This window comes from Limulus polyphemus, unplaced genomic scaffold, assembly GCF_000517525.1.
Source record: "Limulus polyphemus unplaced genomic scaffold, Limulus_polyphemus-2.1.2 Scaffold4510, whole genome shotgun sequence".
In the NCBI taxonomy this organism is placed as follows: Eukaryota; Metazoa; Arthropoda; class Merostomata; order Xiphosura; family Limulidae; genus Limulus; species Limulus polyphemus.
The window spans coordinates 65,637-78,244 of record NW_013670120.1 but is presented as its reverse complement, the minus strand read 5'-3'; the positions used below and the strand labels follow the sequence as shown (position 1 = coordinate 78,244).

Below are 12,608 nucleotides of genomic sequence, written 5' to 3'. Positions count from 1 at the left end.
TTTTAACAAAATCTTTGCCTTTTTTACTAGGTAATTTCTGGAGAAATAGCTGTTCTAAAAAGTATGTCTAGATCTGTTATAACCTTTTAACATGATATTTTATATAAATGATTAGAATTTTTCTTTCCTATCAACACAGTTCTGATTAGGATTGCTCTAATTTTTCATCAACTGCAAGTAACAGGTTTGTATTTTCTGACTGATGACAAACTTTTTAATGTGAAATATTTCTTGTTGTAAAACTATTGTTCACTAAAAATGAAAAACGTTTTTCATCTTGGATCACAGTTTGTTGTAGCTGTCTTCTGGGTCCTGTATTTGATTGACAGAGAGCTGATTCTTCCTCGTGCTCTTGATGCTTTCTATCCAACATGGTTAAATCATGTGTCAGTAAGTAGCCTTACAAAGTATACTATAGTTTTAGAAAATACACTATCACAATAAGATATGCTCTTTATCTTTGAATACTGTCCTAAGTATCATTATAAATACAATGCAAGTTTGAAGAAATGTGTTTTGTTATAAAAATAGACTCTTTACATAGCATTACAAAATACTATCTTTATCCTCACAAAATGCATTCTAGCTTTAAGTATGTTATTTAGGCTTAGCAAGTATACTAATCTTATTCAAAACAACTGTGTCCTTATAGTGGGTACTTTGTACCTTTATATAGTTATGTCACTGGTTTTATAGAGATTGTGTGCAGGTTTTCAAAGAACATGTCTAACCTTCTCCTGTATATTATTAATCAGTGTATTCTATTGATTCCTTCTGAAAGGCTTAACAAGAGAAAATTATTTGGTTGAATCTTTTCTTTCTAATATTTGATGTGTCACATAATTAAAGTAAGCAGCAATAACAACAAGCTTGATTTCCATGTTATGGAAATCACCATCATAGATTTAATATTAACACATGGAAATCACCATCATATATTCAATATTAACACATGGAAATCACCATCATAGATTTAATATTAACACATTGAAATCACCATCATAGATTTAATATGAAAACATGGAAATCACCATCATAGATTTAATATTAACACATGGAAATCACCATCATAGATTTAATATGAAATGTTAATATTAAATCTATGATGGTGATTTCTATGTGTTAATATTACATCTCTGACAAGTATCATTATATGACAAGGATTGAGTGATGGATGTTGAGAGGGAAGAAAGCAGTTACTACAGGTAAAAGTGTTGTGAAGTATGTGTGCATTTAGTATACATTTTGAATAAACTTTAACACAAGAAGGTAGCAGATGAATGTAAGAGCATGCATTAACAACTATTAAATTTGTAGATATATCAAATTATTTTGTAAAAAAAAAATGTTACCAGTGATTTCAAATAACTTTTAATCCTATCATGATCAGGTGCACCTGAATATCAAATTTCAGAATGTTATTAAATATATTTCTAACTGTTTCAAGATTGTTTCCCCCAAAATATCTTAGACTTCATTTATAATTATATAATGTTCATGTAGTTTAATTCACAAAGAAAATTAACATAAGATTACCAATTATAATTTTTCTATAGCTCTGAGGAGTATGAATATTGACTTTAAAAGTAGTTGAGAGTCAATGACTAAAAGCAATTGCATAGAAGAAATGCTAGTTAATTTAGCAGTAATTTGTGTTTTTTTATATATTGGTCACTCCAAACTTCTGTAAGGATGAACAAAGAATTATAATATTGAAGTTTACAATACTTAGAGACAAACCAGAGATCTGGGAATTTGTTAATAGTTTCTTTTGTCACTACTTTCATCTATGACAAGATATGCAAATTTAATTAAGGTTAGGAAAGTATAAGGTAAGCAGTGGGAAACTACATATTACTCAAGTCTTTTTTTTATTGAATATTATTATTAATTCTTCATATATCACAACAAACACAAATAGAAACCTTTTTTTTAAAACAACCTATATTTATTAGGTACAAATTGAGTGCAATGTAAAAAACATTTGACAAAAATCATGGTATCTAAATGACAAAGGTAACTGTGATGACATTTTGAAAGGTGCTGTCCTATGTCATTGATAAATATTTATCTCTTATATCACAACAAACACAAATAGAAACATATTTTTAAAACAACCTATATTTATTAGGTACAAATTGAGTGCAATGTAAAAAACATTTGACAAAAATCATGGTATCTAAATGACAAAGGTAACTGTGATGACATTTTGAAAGGTGCTGTCCTATGTCATTGATAAATATTTATCTCTTATATCACAACAAACACAAATAGAAACATATTTTTTAAAACAACCTATATTTATTAGGTACAAATTGAGTGCAATGTAAAAAACATTTGACAAAAATCATGGTATCTAAATGACAAAGGTAACTGTGATGACATTTTGAAAGGTGCTGTCCTATGTCATTGATAAATATTTATCTCTTATATCACAACAAACACAAATAGAAACATATTTTTTAAAACAACCTATATTTATTAGGTACAAATTGAGTGCAATGTAAAATATGTTTGACAAAAATCATGGTATCTAAATGACAAAGGTAACTGTGATGAAGGTGCAGTCCTATGTCATTGATAAATATTTATCTTTTTATGATTTACAGCCAGAAGTTGTGACTGCTTCAGTAAACAAAATTAAGTATAAAAAGAAATATATTAACTCTTTCAGTACGGGCTCCATCCCTGGGACTGGCTGACCTTGTAACAATTTAGTGCTTGTCATAGTTTTTCATGCTATAACTTTTTAAATGAAGTGACTGTTAACGAAATTTGGCAGATTATCAGTAAACATTACAATGCTTTCATATGCAAAATATCAATTTTTTTTTTATTAAGTCTTGTACTACAATACTTTTCTCATGTCTTTTTTTTTTCCGCATGTTGCCTTTCTATCATGCAAAGTGATATTCATTTTAAAATTAAAAGTACTTTTATGCATCACAAAATTTTGAAATTGCACTCAGACATTTAGTGAAAATATGTTATTAAAGAATTTGCCTTTTTGTGTACAACAAACACATAATGTTTACTAAATGCTTACCAAACTTTATGAATATACATTTAGTAAATTAAAAATATGCATTTTAACTTCATATAGTACACTCTACTCCCACAAAGAATATTTTTTGTTTTTGCTAAATATCTTCCTTATGATTTTGAAGAACACTATAAGCTTATAAAAATACATTCAATAGTCCTTTAGAAGTCTGTTTTGTAACATTATAAATATCTTCTGACCCCTTGTAACCTTTTTATTGGGGAGTAAGCTCTGTTGCCCAAAAGGCTATTCTGTATCTATGGTAAAATGTGCTAATTAGCATTTGTTTCTGCTCTAAAAACATATAAAACAACTTTTGTATGCTTATAGATGAATGATGTAGCTTTACAAAGTGGCTTATATATATATATATATCTTAAAAACCTCTGAAAGTATAAGACCTTTCAAAATGCACTGCTTATTTTATGAAGTATGCCTTGCTTCTTTGTTACAAAATGTTCTTTCTTTGAAGAAATCACTAAATTAAAGAATGTTGTATTATTTGACAAACCAAATTTGTGCATCCTCCTGTAAAGAATATATTTTTGTGCAGTTACTCTAAATCTAGAAAAAAATTACATTCAAGAGTTTTAGTACAGTTCAAATATTTCATAACTTTCTGTTGTAGTCATCTTAATGGAAAGTTTGTAGGTAGTTTTGACACATTATATCAAAAAAAAAATGAAAAGTTTTTCCTTGGTTTTAATGATTGTGAAAAACTGCACATTTAAACTATGAATATTCCATCCTAAATTAGAATTTAGCTCTATTGTATCATATCTGAAAAAAACCCAGATATTATGCCATTTTTTAAAATTTCCTGGATAAGTACAACATATAGCTTTTGCTTTATAGTTGAATATATTATTATCAAGGTTGTTTGTTGTTTTTTTTTTCACATCATAATGAATCAAAGGCAATCATTGCTCAATTTTCAAATAATACTCAAGCAAATACTTTAAAGTTGTTCATACTATAGTTAATTAATTTTCAAACAAAAGTTTTTGAATTCACCATCACTCTTTTAACATATTCTCCTGAAGAAGAATAACGAACTAATCGAAAGCGCTCGAGTTTGGGATCTCTTTTTTTTTCCCCAAAAAAAGTTTTTAATAATGCTGCCCAATTACCATAAGATTGTGCATAAGATGGAGTGTTTCTGATTTGAGCAAGTTTAATAGCATCACTTGCAACTAGCCTACTATATGTTCTAGTCTTCTGACCAAGACTTGATGTGAATTTAAGTAATTTCCATTAAAAGCAATGACTTTTAGTCTGCATACTCTGATAAGATACATTCTGGGAAATGTTTTTTCTGCTTTACTTTCAGTTTATTTAAAGCCCTCAACTAAGTATGCAGAAGTTTTGTTTCAGACCATGTAAATTCTTGAGTTTCCTGTAAAAATTACTTTGGAAATGTAGCTTACTTTGTTCTTAGATGATACTATTAATTTTAATGGTGCTTTATTTAGGGACATTTACTATAGAAGTTACTTGATAGTGCATCAATATTTACTCTCCTGGACAAAAATGTGCTAAAGTAATCCATAATTCAAAAATTTTGATACCCATTTTACTACATGACTTCAATAATTCTGTAAACTAATTAATGATGTCAGTGCTGTATAGATTTAGTGTTTGCTGCAAGTCTTCACATTCTTTATATTAAAAGTTAAAAAAGAGTAGTAATATAATTCACATTTCTCTTGTTTGTGCTTTTATTCTGTTACTCTACCAAACATTTAGTGAAATACTGTATAATTTGTGAAGTTACTAAGGTAGATTAAAGGTAATGGTAGTTCATGTGGCATTAAATCACAATAAGACTGATAACAATTTTTACAAATTGGTTTGATTGAGATGCTATTTATTTTTTCTAACAGGAAAACTCTTAGTACAGTGCCAATAAAGAAGTATTTGTAAAAAATTATCACTTATTCTGATGTTATGTAACACTAATTATCAATCAGTAGATCATGCTGTTTACCGTAAAAATAGGCTATGGTAATAGTTTCCAAATTATATGTTACGACACACTGGAACATTGCAGCAAGTTACTAGTGATGTTGTAAGTTTCACCAAACAAAAAATAATTAAGAACATAAAAAAACTACAAGAAATACATTACATGTGGCAGTTAGGGGTGTCACACGAATCAAGGTAAGTGGGTTGAGGTGTCTTCAATGAAAAAAGTTTGGAAACCACTGGGCTCTGGTATTTTAATTAGAACACAGTCATCTTTTTGCAAGTGCAGTTTTTCTTGCAACTTTTGTTGATTACATCTACCTGCCAATATTCATGCCTCAAATTCAAAGCTAAATAACATGTGGAATTAGATATACCATCAGTAGTCAAACATTTTAAGGTGATACAGTCATCTTTGAAGCTTTCTCATTAATGTAAACCATGCAGAAGCTAGCTCTTTTACGAGTATAATGGGTGATGTTTAAGATCTGTTAACTCTTTGCGAGTGACTTTGTCCATTGAACTGACTTCCAGAACTGTGAATCTCTACATACTAGAACTCCAAATTTACAAAGCATATCTCCACTAAATTTGGCAAACTAGGTTTTTTAATAAATTATTTCTACTAAAGATTTGTCTGAATTTTTAAACCTTACTGAGCCTATCTTTGTGAAACTTCACTGAAAGGTGATTTTCATGATCAACATAAAAATACTAATTTTCCTCTTACACTTCACATATTTCATTTTCTTAATCATTAGATGAATATCTAAATGAATATCAATGATTTTTTTCATATGATGATTATTTATTGTATCTCATTTTCTCTAGCCTAACACTAGCAGCATACTTGATTCTTAGGTCTGAAAGCATCAGTGTACTGTTGAAAAATGTGAAATAAGATGAGTAATACAATTTTTTCCTCTGACCTAACTGCATTATTTATCAGTAAAATCCATATTACTTAACAGTTTCAACTGTGGTTTTATTGCAGTACATTATACTCACTGGAGAAGTCATTTTCACATCCACAAAGCAATAAATTGTAATTGGAGTCATTAGCTGTTTCTGGTAGATCATAGTATAAAAAGTACAAACATTGATTAGCTCAAGTTTGGGGAATTTTAAATGCTTTATTTTACTCGAGTTTTGCTACACTAAGCTGAACAATTTGTAATTTTTACATTTTAGCTATTTTGTTGAAAATATATATAACATAAACAAAAAACATACATAAAAAAACGTATGAAGTAGTCACTCTTTTTTTGTACTCGAAGACCTTTTTCGTTAAGCCTCATCAAGTCTCAGAAATTTGAGTATACAAACAATAATTCATGTAGTTTTCAAATATGCATTTTAGAATATATATCAGTCACAAGAATATTAAATAGGTTAAAAATGTTTTGATTGTATAGAGCAGCAATATGATCACAACAAACTAACGATTTCCTAGTGCTTGACTATTGTTCCTGCCAAAACTAAACAAACCATATTAAGTGTCATATAGAGTAGAATTTTTTCTTTCTGTTTGTCGAAAACATGTCTATGCTTTGTAAAGCTCATTAGTAAAAAATCTTGAATGTCAGAGGGGAGGCTTCTCTGGTAGGTTTGATGAATTTATTGATATTCAGCAAGTCAAGAAGGTTGGAGGAGCAAATTTTAGATTCTTGCTTGTATTTATGTATAAGTTGTGTTTATACTTGGTTAGAAACTACAACACCTATTTTTGAAGTTAGAAAATTCAAAAGTGCAGAAATTGGAGATCTGGTGCATCACTTGACACAGAAAAATGAAAATTGACATTTTGATTATAAACTGCAGTTTCATTTCAAGTTTATTGATATAACTTGATAATAAAGTTGTTTTTAATTGAATTTTGAATGTAATACTGTGAAGGTCATGACTTGCATGGAAGGGCCACCTTCATACACGTAAGCTTAAATGTCCCTAATACTTCTTATTTCATAACTTTCTATCTCCTTGAAAAAATGTTCTTACTTGGCAGTAAGTAGCTCTCTGTTTCTTGATAATTGATCCCAATATTTAATGTCAGTTTAAAGGCACACTTTAATTATGATTATTATTTTTCATTCATGCAGAATCATATAGCGATTTACATCAGACTATTTTAGTACATCTTCAGGAAGACAATATGGTTTCCTTTCATGATCTCTATTTTTCTTATATAACATTCCTTTCACTGTCTCAGCTTTTAAAGTTTGTTTTCATTTTTGTTTTATGGTCATTCACATTTTGCAACTTTTACAAGTTCTTATTATCATTATTAATACTAGAATATCCTCCCATCTGAGACCTTGCAGATAAAATTATGCATATCTTTGTGGAACAATTCCTCAAACATTAACTTTGAATTTAATCAACATGCTATTTGGCTCTCCAGTTTTGATTTCACTAACTCGTGAATAGATCATCTTTCACATCAAGCTTTTCTTTAGCATTAAAACCGTAAAAATTTATTTCAAGTGAATATTGCCATTGCAATTCAACTAATTAATATTTAATTAAGGGACATTACTTGTATCAATTGTATTTCTTCTTTTCTGTCCTTGTGTTTTTTGAAGAACTTCCGATACAATCTTGTAAACATCTCTTTTGGGACCTTGGACCATATTGTACCTTTGTTATAATCACAGATTTTGTATTCTAGTTACATGTAATTACAACAACATTATTCTTAAAGTTTGCCATGAAATGTTAGTATTTTCAGTGTCTTACTGAATATCTCATGTGACCTTTCATTTTGTTATTATTTTGTTCTTTATTGCCTTTCTATGTGGTTCTCAATACCTTTTTACTTAAAAAAATACAAGTTTTCCTTTTTATCTAATTGATATTTTTTCAAACATTCATCTATTATAACCTGTCCGTCCCTTTTCTCCTTTGATGAAACATAATGTGGCAAATTAAGTATATTCTGCATTGATTGGCAGATTACACTGACTTGTTGAGATTATTAATCAATTTATTTGAGAAGTTCATCTACACTGTCAGTTATTGCACAAATTGTACTTAATATATTACTGGGTAACAAAAATTAACAATTTTTACAACAACTGACAATCTTATGCTAAATGTTCCTGAGCTATAAAGCTGAGCCTGTTTTACGTAAGTTGCTGATAATAAACACTAAGTAACAAGTTTTCTAAATTTAAATCTGAACTCTGGCTGATTACTTATTACCTTCTCTATCTATAAGCATACTAACATCATAACATTTCATGAGTGTTTTTTTCAACTGGAACAATCTCATTTAGACAAGCATCGCCAAGAAACTATCATCATAAGCCAGGTGGAAATGACTGTCTGTCAATCTTTTAAAATATAAGCTCAAATTTATCAGTGATTGTTTATTCTACAAAATCATTTAACATATATATTTATATTAGTTTTTCACTTAAATGTATTTTTATAATGACAGCTTTTGCATGTCAGTGCACAAGAGCACTGCAAGTCAGTGATATATTTATCTGTCAAAAAACAAATTCTTTATGGTCCAAATTTGTCAGTCAGTGGCTTGATGGATTGTCACTAGTGTTTTTACTTGTATGTATGATAAAAGCAACTTCTGGCTTAAGTCAATAAAACATATAGCACCATAAGTTTTCAAACAAATTTTCTATGTTTTATCTGAAAAAAAAAAGGAATTAGAATCCATAAAAAAGTGTTTATTATTACAATAGATGTTTCTCTCAATTTATGAACTTAAGTAAATGTGCTATTTGTGTTTTTCTTGTGCTGACTGTTTCAGGAATTAACTACACGTGTTCTTTCATGTGCTATCTAAAACTCGTTTCCTTTCGGCTACATGGATTTGAAGATATTTTTTGTATATACAGTGTTTTTCTCTGCCAGTGTGTTTGTCAAACTAAAGTTCTGGTGTTAGTAAACCTTTCAAAAAAGTTTTATTAAGTACTTTTTTTTGCTTTAAGTCTGTAATTGATACTTTGAGGGTAAGTAGTATATTTTCATCACATTTAAAATTATTCTTTGATTTTGTTATTCTCTGCCAGTACAAAAGAAAAATAAATTACAATTTTGATGTTATTAGACTATTCAGAGATATGTGTGTATATACATACACACACACACACACATATATATATATATATATATATAGTTGTTTGTTTTTTTCTTTCTTTAAATTTGTGTTACCATAAGTTGATTATTTCAATTGTGGCTATAACCAAAAAAATTCTATCTAACTGTTTAAAATTATCAAATTATGAAAATAAAAGTGTGGAATACAATAAAATTTACTGTTAGTAAATACTGAAAGCATTCCCAGTTTTTACCGTATATACATAGTGTAATTTTTCATTATTATTCTTTAATTTGGCAGTACAAAAAAAAATCACCCAGTTAAGTAATATATTTTCACAATCTATGTATCTAAGACTGTATCTTAAAAGTAAAGCTTTTGTAGTGATGATAAAGAATTATTATCTTGACTGAACTATTATTTCTTCTTTTTTATAGCATACAACCATCTTTCCATTGCTACTGACTGAAATCTGGCTTTGTCATCACCCTCACCCCCCTCGTAAGATAGGCATGACCACTCTTATCTCCTTTGTTGCTGTTTACTTAACATGGTAAAATTGTATTTACTTATAAATTAGATGGTGTTGTAATCCAGGATAAGAATTCGTATCCTCAGACTAATCTGTCTTTTTATTGATAGGAAAAGAAAATGATGAAATTCATAAGATAGGACTTCCTCGGGCTAGTTTTCTATATGCCTATTAGATAAGAAAGTAAACCAGAAATTCATGAAACTCACAAAAGAAATTAACTTTTAGAGTCTAATTCCATCTTCACTTAAAAAGAAAAGGTGAACAAGAATTGACTAAAGAACATAAGTGGATTGAATTCCATTTCCTTAGGTGAAAATATATAAGCTATTTTCTCAAGTAATTCATTTCCTGTAATATTTGAAACAGACTTAAAACAAAGATATGATACCCTATAACTTGAGCACTTTCGAAAGGTGGGCCTTTCAAAAGTGCTCGGGTTATAGGGTATTGTATCCTTAGGTTAAATTGACTTCTTGAACGAGTTTTTTTCTGACATCGTGAATCAAACAGACTTAATTTATCTTTGTTTGTTTAATAAAGATCAGAGTTAAATAAAGACTAGCATAAAAATACTTTGTTAAATAATTGCCCAATTTATTTTGAAAGAGGAAGCCCATTTAAATGTGAATAAATAATGGGTATTTGCCATTCTCAGCTAACTTGATTTACTAAACAAAATGTATGATGTTACATTGTTTTCACAGGATGTACAAAATAATTACGTAATCACACATGTGCTTAGTTAACAGAGATGTATAAACTTGTATAAAAACTAAATATGATTTTGTTGTGTTAGGATTACTAAATGCTGACATTTTCTCTTGTCAGGGTGGTCTCTCTCTCAATAGCATTGGATTTTTGGGTGTATCCTATTTTGGAGGTGTTGAACTGGAGCCTGCGTGTAGCTTTCTTTATTGGCTGTGGCATTATCATGGTACTGTTTTATTTACTAGGTGAATCCTTGAACAGTGCTGTATGGAGTAAGTAAAACCTTCATTTTCAATTTTAGTTACATATATACAGGGTGTGGCAAAAGTTGCTATAGTAATTTTTTTCCAACCCGATGTATATATATATATATGTACACACACGCATATACACACATTAGAGGTTGGCATAGGTAGAAAATCTGGAAACAAGTACTCCATCTGAAAAATACCCAGTCCTGGTAATAAAAAATATAACAAATGTGCTTTACACTGATCATGAATAGTAATCTTTTAAATGCATAATACACAGTTAAATACACACAAGTTTCCCTCTTCAGATCTGTAGGCTTGTGTAGCCTCTTTTAGTACTGAAAACGATGTTTGAACCTTACTATTATTACACTTTCCAGGGTTCCATGCTTGAAAGTGCACTGATGTCATATTGTATTTTCTTCTAATTGTCAAATTAGTAGTTGATACCCAGATAGTAAAAAAGAGAACCATAGTCAGGTTGAATAATTATAACATGTATATATATATATATTTACACACACACAGATTTTTATTTACTTTTCCTAGAGACAAAAAAAATACATTTCAAATGTGAGTTTGTTGTTATTGTACATATTTATATGGGAAAATAAATGGCTTAAAAATCAGTAAATATCTATTAGAATTTTTTGACATATTTTATTATTGAATATAAATGTTTTTGCAGCTTTTTGTACATTCAAATCACCACTTTGTCATCACCTTTCCATTCTTCGTAAATGATTTAGCTGTTAGCCAATGTCATGAGACAGGTATATGTCTGGAATTTTCTTAACTAATTAATCAACATAAAATATAAACTGGTTGGTCCATATGAATATCTTGTATTACGATTTGAAATGTGTTAAACAAGACAAGTTCCTGATAGACTTGTCCAGCTCAGGAATTTAATAAAATATTTATTACACTTGTATAATCATCTGTGAACATCAACAGACTCTTAGATATGTAGAAAAGGTGTTTTAACTTCTTTGTAAACATTTAAAGTTAAAATGTAGTTAAGTATACTGCATTTTCAACATCATATATAACCGTTCGTGACAGATTGATAAAAGTTCTTGTTTTGTTGCTTTAACACAGTTGTTTCTGTATTGTGAATTTCCTTAAACTTTTTATATACTAAGAGTTTTGAATTTTTCACTATTACTTAACTTTCTTTTTGGTCACTGATGTGTTTTTATTTTATTTCAGGATCTTTTGCAGGAGCTGAGGAAAAAAAGAAAAAGTAGATTGCTTAGTTTCCTGTATAAGAGTTGAATCAAGACAACTAAATGTAAAAACAAATGTTTGTTAGTCAAGACATCCAAGTAATTTTCAGATTTCCAATGACCATTCTATGATCTTATAGTGGTAATCTAGTGGAATCTGCAATAATTGTTATTACTTAATTGTTATGTATTTTTATATACAGTTCCACAGTGTTTATTACACTAATAATTTTTTTACCTATCAGTAGGTTTGCACTGATAGCTCTCATGTTATAGAGTTGGATTTTCTCATGTTTTTATAGATAAATCCAGGTAGAAGCAAAACTGGATTTACTATTAGTTCAAAGTTATGGAATTTTATATATAATTTTTACATACAAATATAGATTTTGAATTTAGTTGGTGATGGATTTTATGCTATTCACGATATATAATTCCTTGATTTTGAAAGCTCAAATCTAGTGGAAACAAAAAATTTTTAGTGGTTTAAATTTTTATATAACAGTTTACGTTGCTCACTGTCAATATTAGATTTTGTACTTAATTATCAGTGGGTTAGACTAATATCCATCTTATACAATAAATTTCCCACTTTCATTGGTGTTCACGTTTTGCTTCTTTTTTTTTTATACAGCTTTTAATACAACATAGTCAAACTTGTGTATAGAATCTCCAGTGTTTTTCATTGAATTTTCCTTCATTTTAAGATTAGGATTAGATCCTTTACAACAACTTGTGAAACCATCTAAAAAAGATTTATAAGCAATCAAAGAAGTATCAAGCATACTTAATTGAATAAGTAGAGTTGTTTAAACAT

The 12,608-nt window shown here is 28.8% G+C and overlaps 1 protein-coding gene across 1 annotated transcript; it reads left to right on the top strand.

Moving 5' to 3' along the window:
- Positions 1 to 228: 228 nt before the first annotated feature.
- Positions 229 to 12,393, top strand: LOC106471274 (androgen-induced gene 1 protein-like). The gene is made up of 4 exons (XM_022399884.1): positions 229 to 390; positions 9,506 to 9,621; positions 10,432 to 10,583; positions 11,775 to 12,393. Exons 1-4 carry the CDS (start codon positions 259 to 261, stop codon positions 11,810 to 11,812), a joined length of 438 nt encoding a protein of 145 aa, XP_022255592.1. The 5' UTR covers positions 229 to 258; the 3' UTR covers positions 11,813 to 12,393.
- The last annotated feature ends 215 nt before the right edge of the window (positions 12,394 to 12,608 follow it).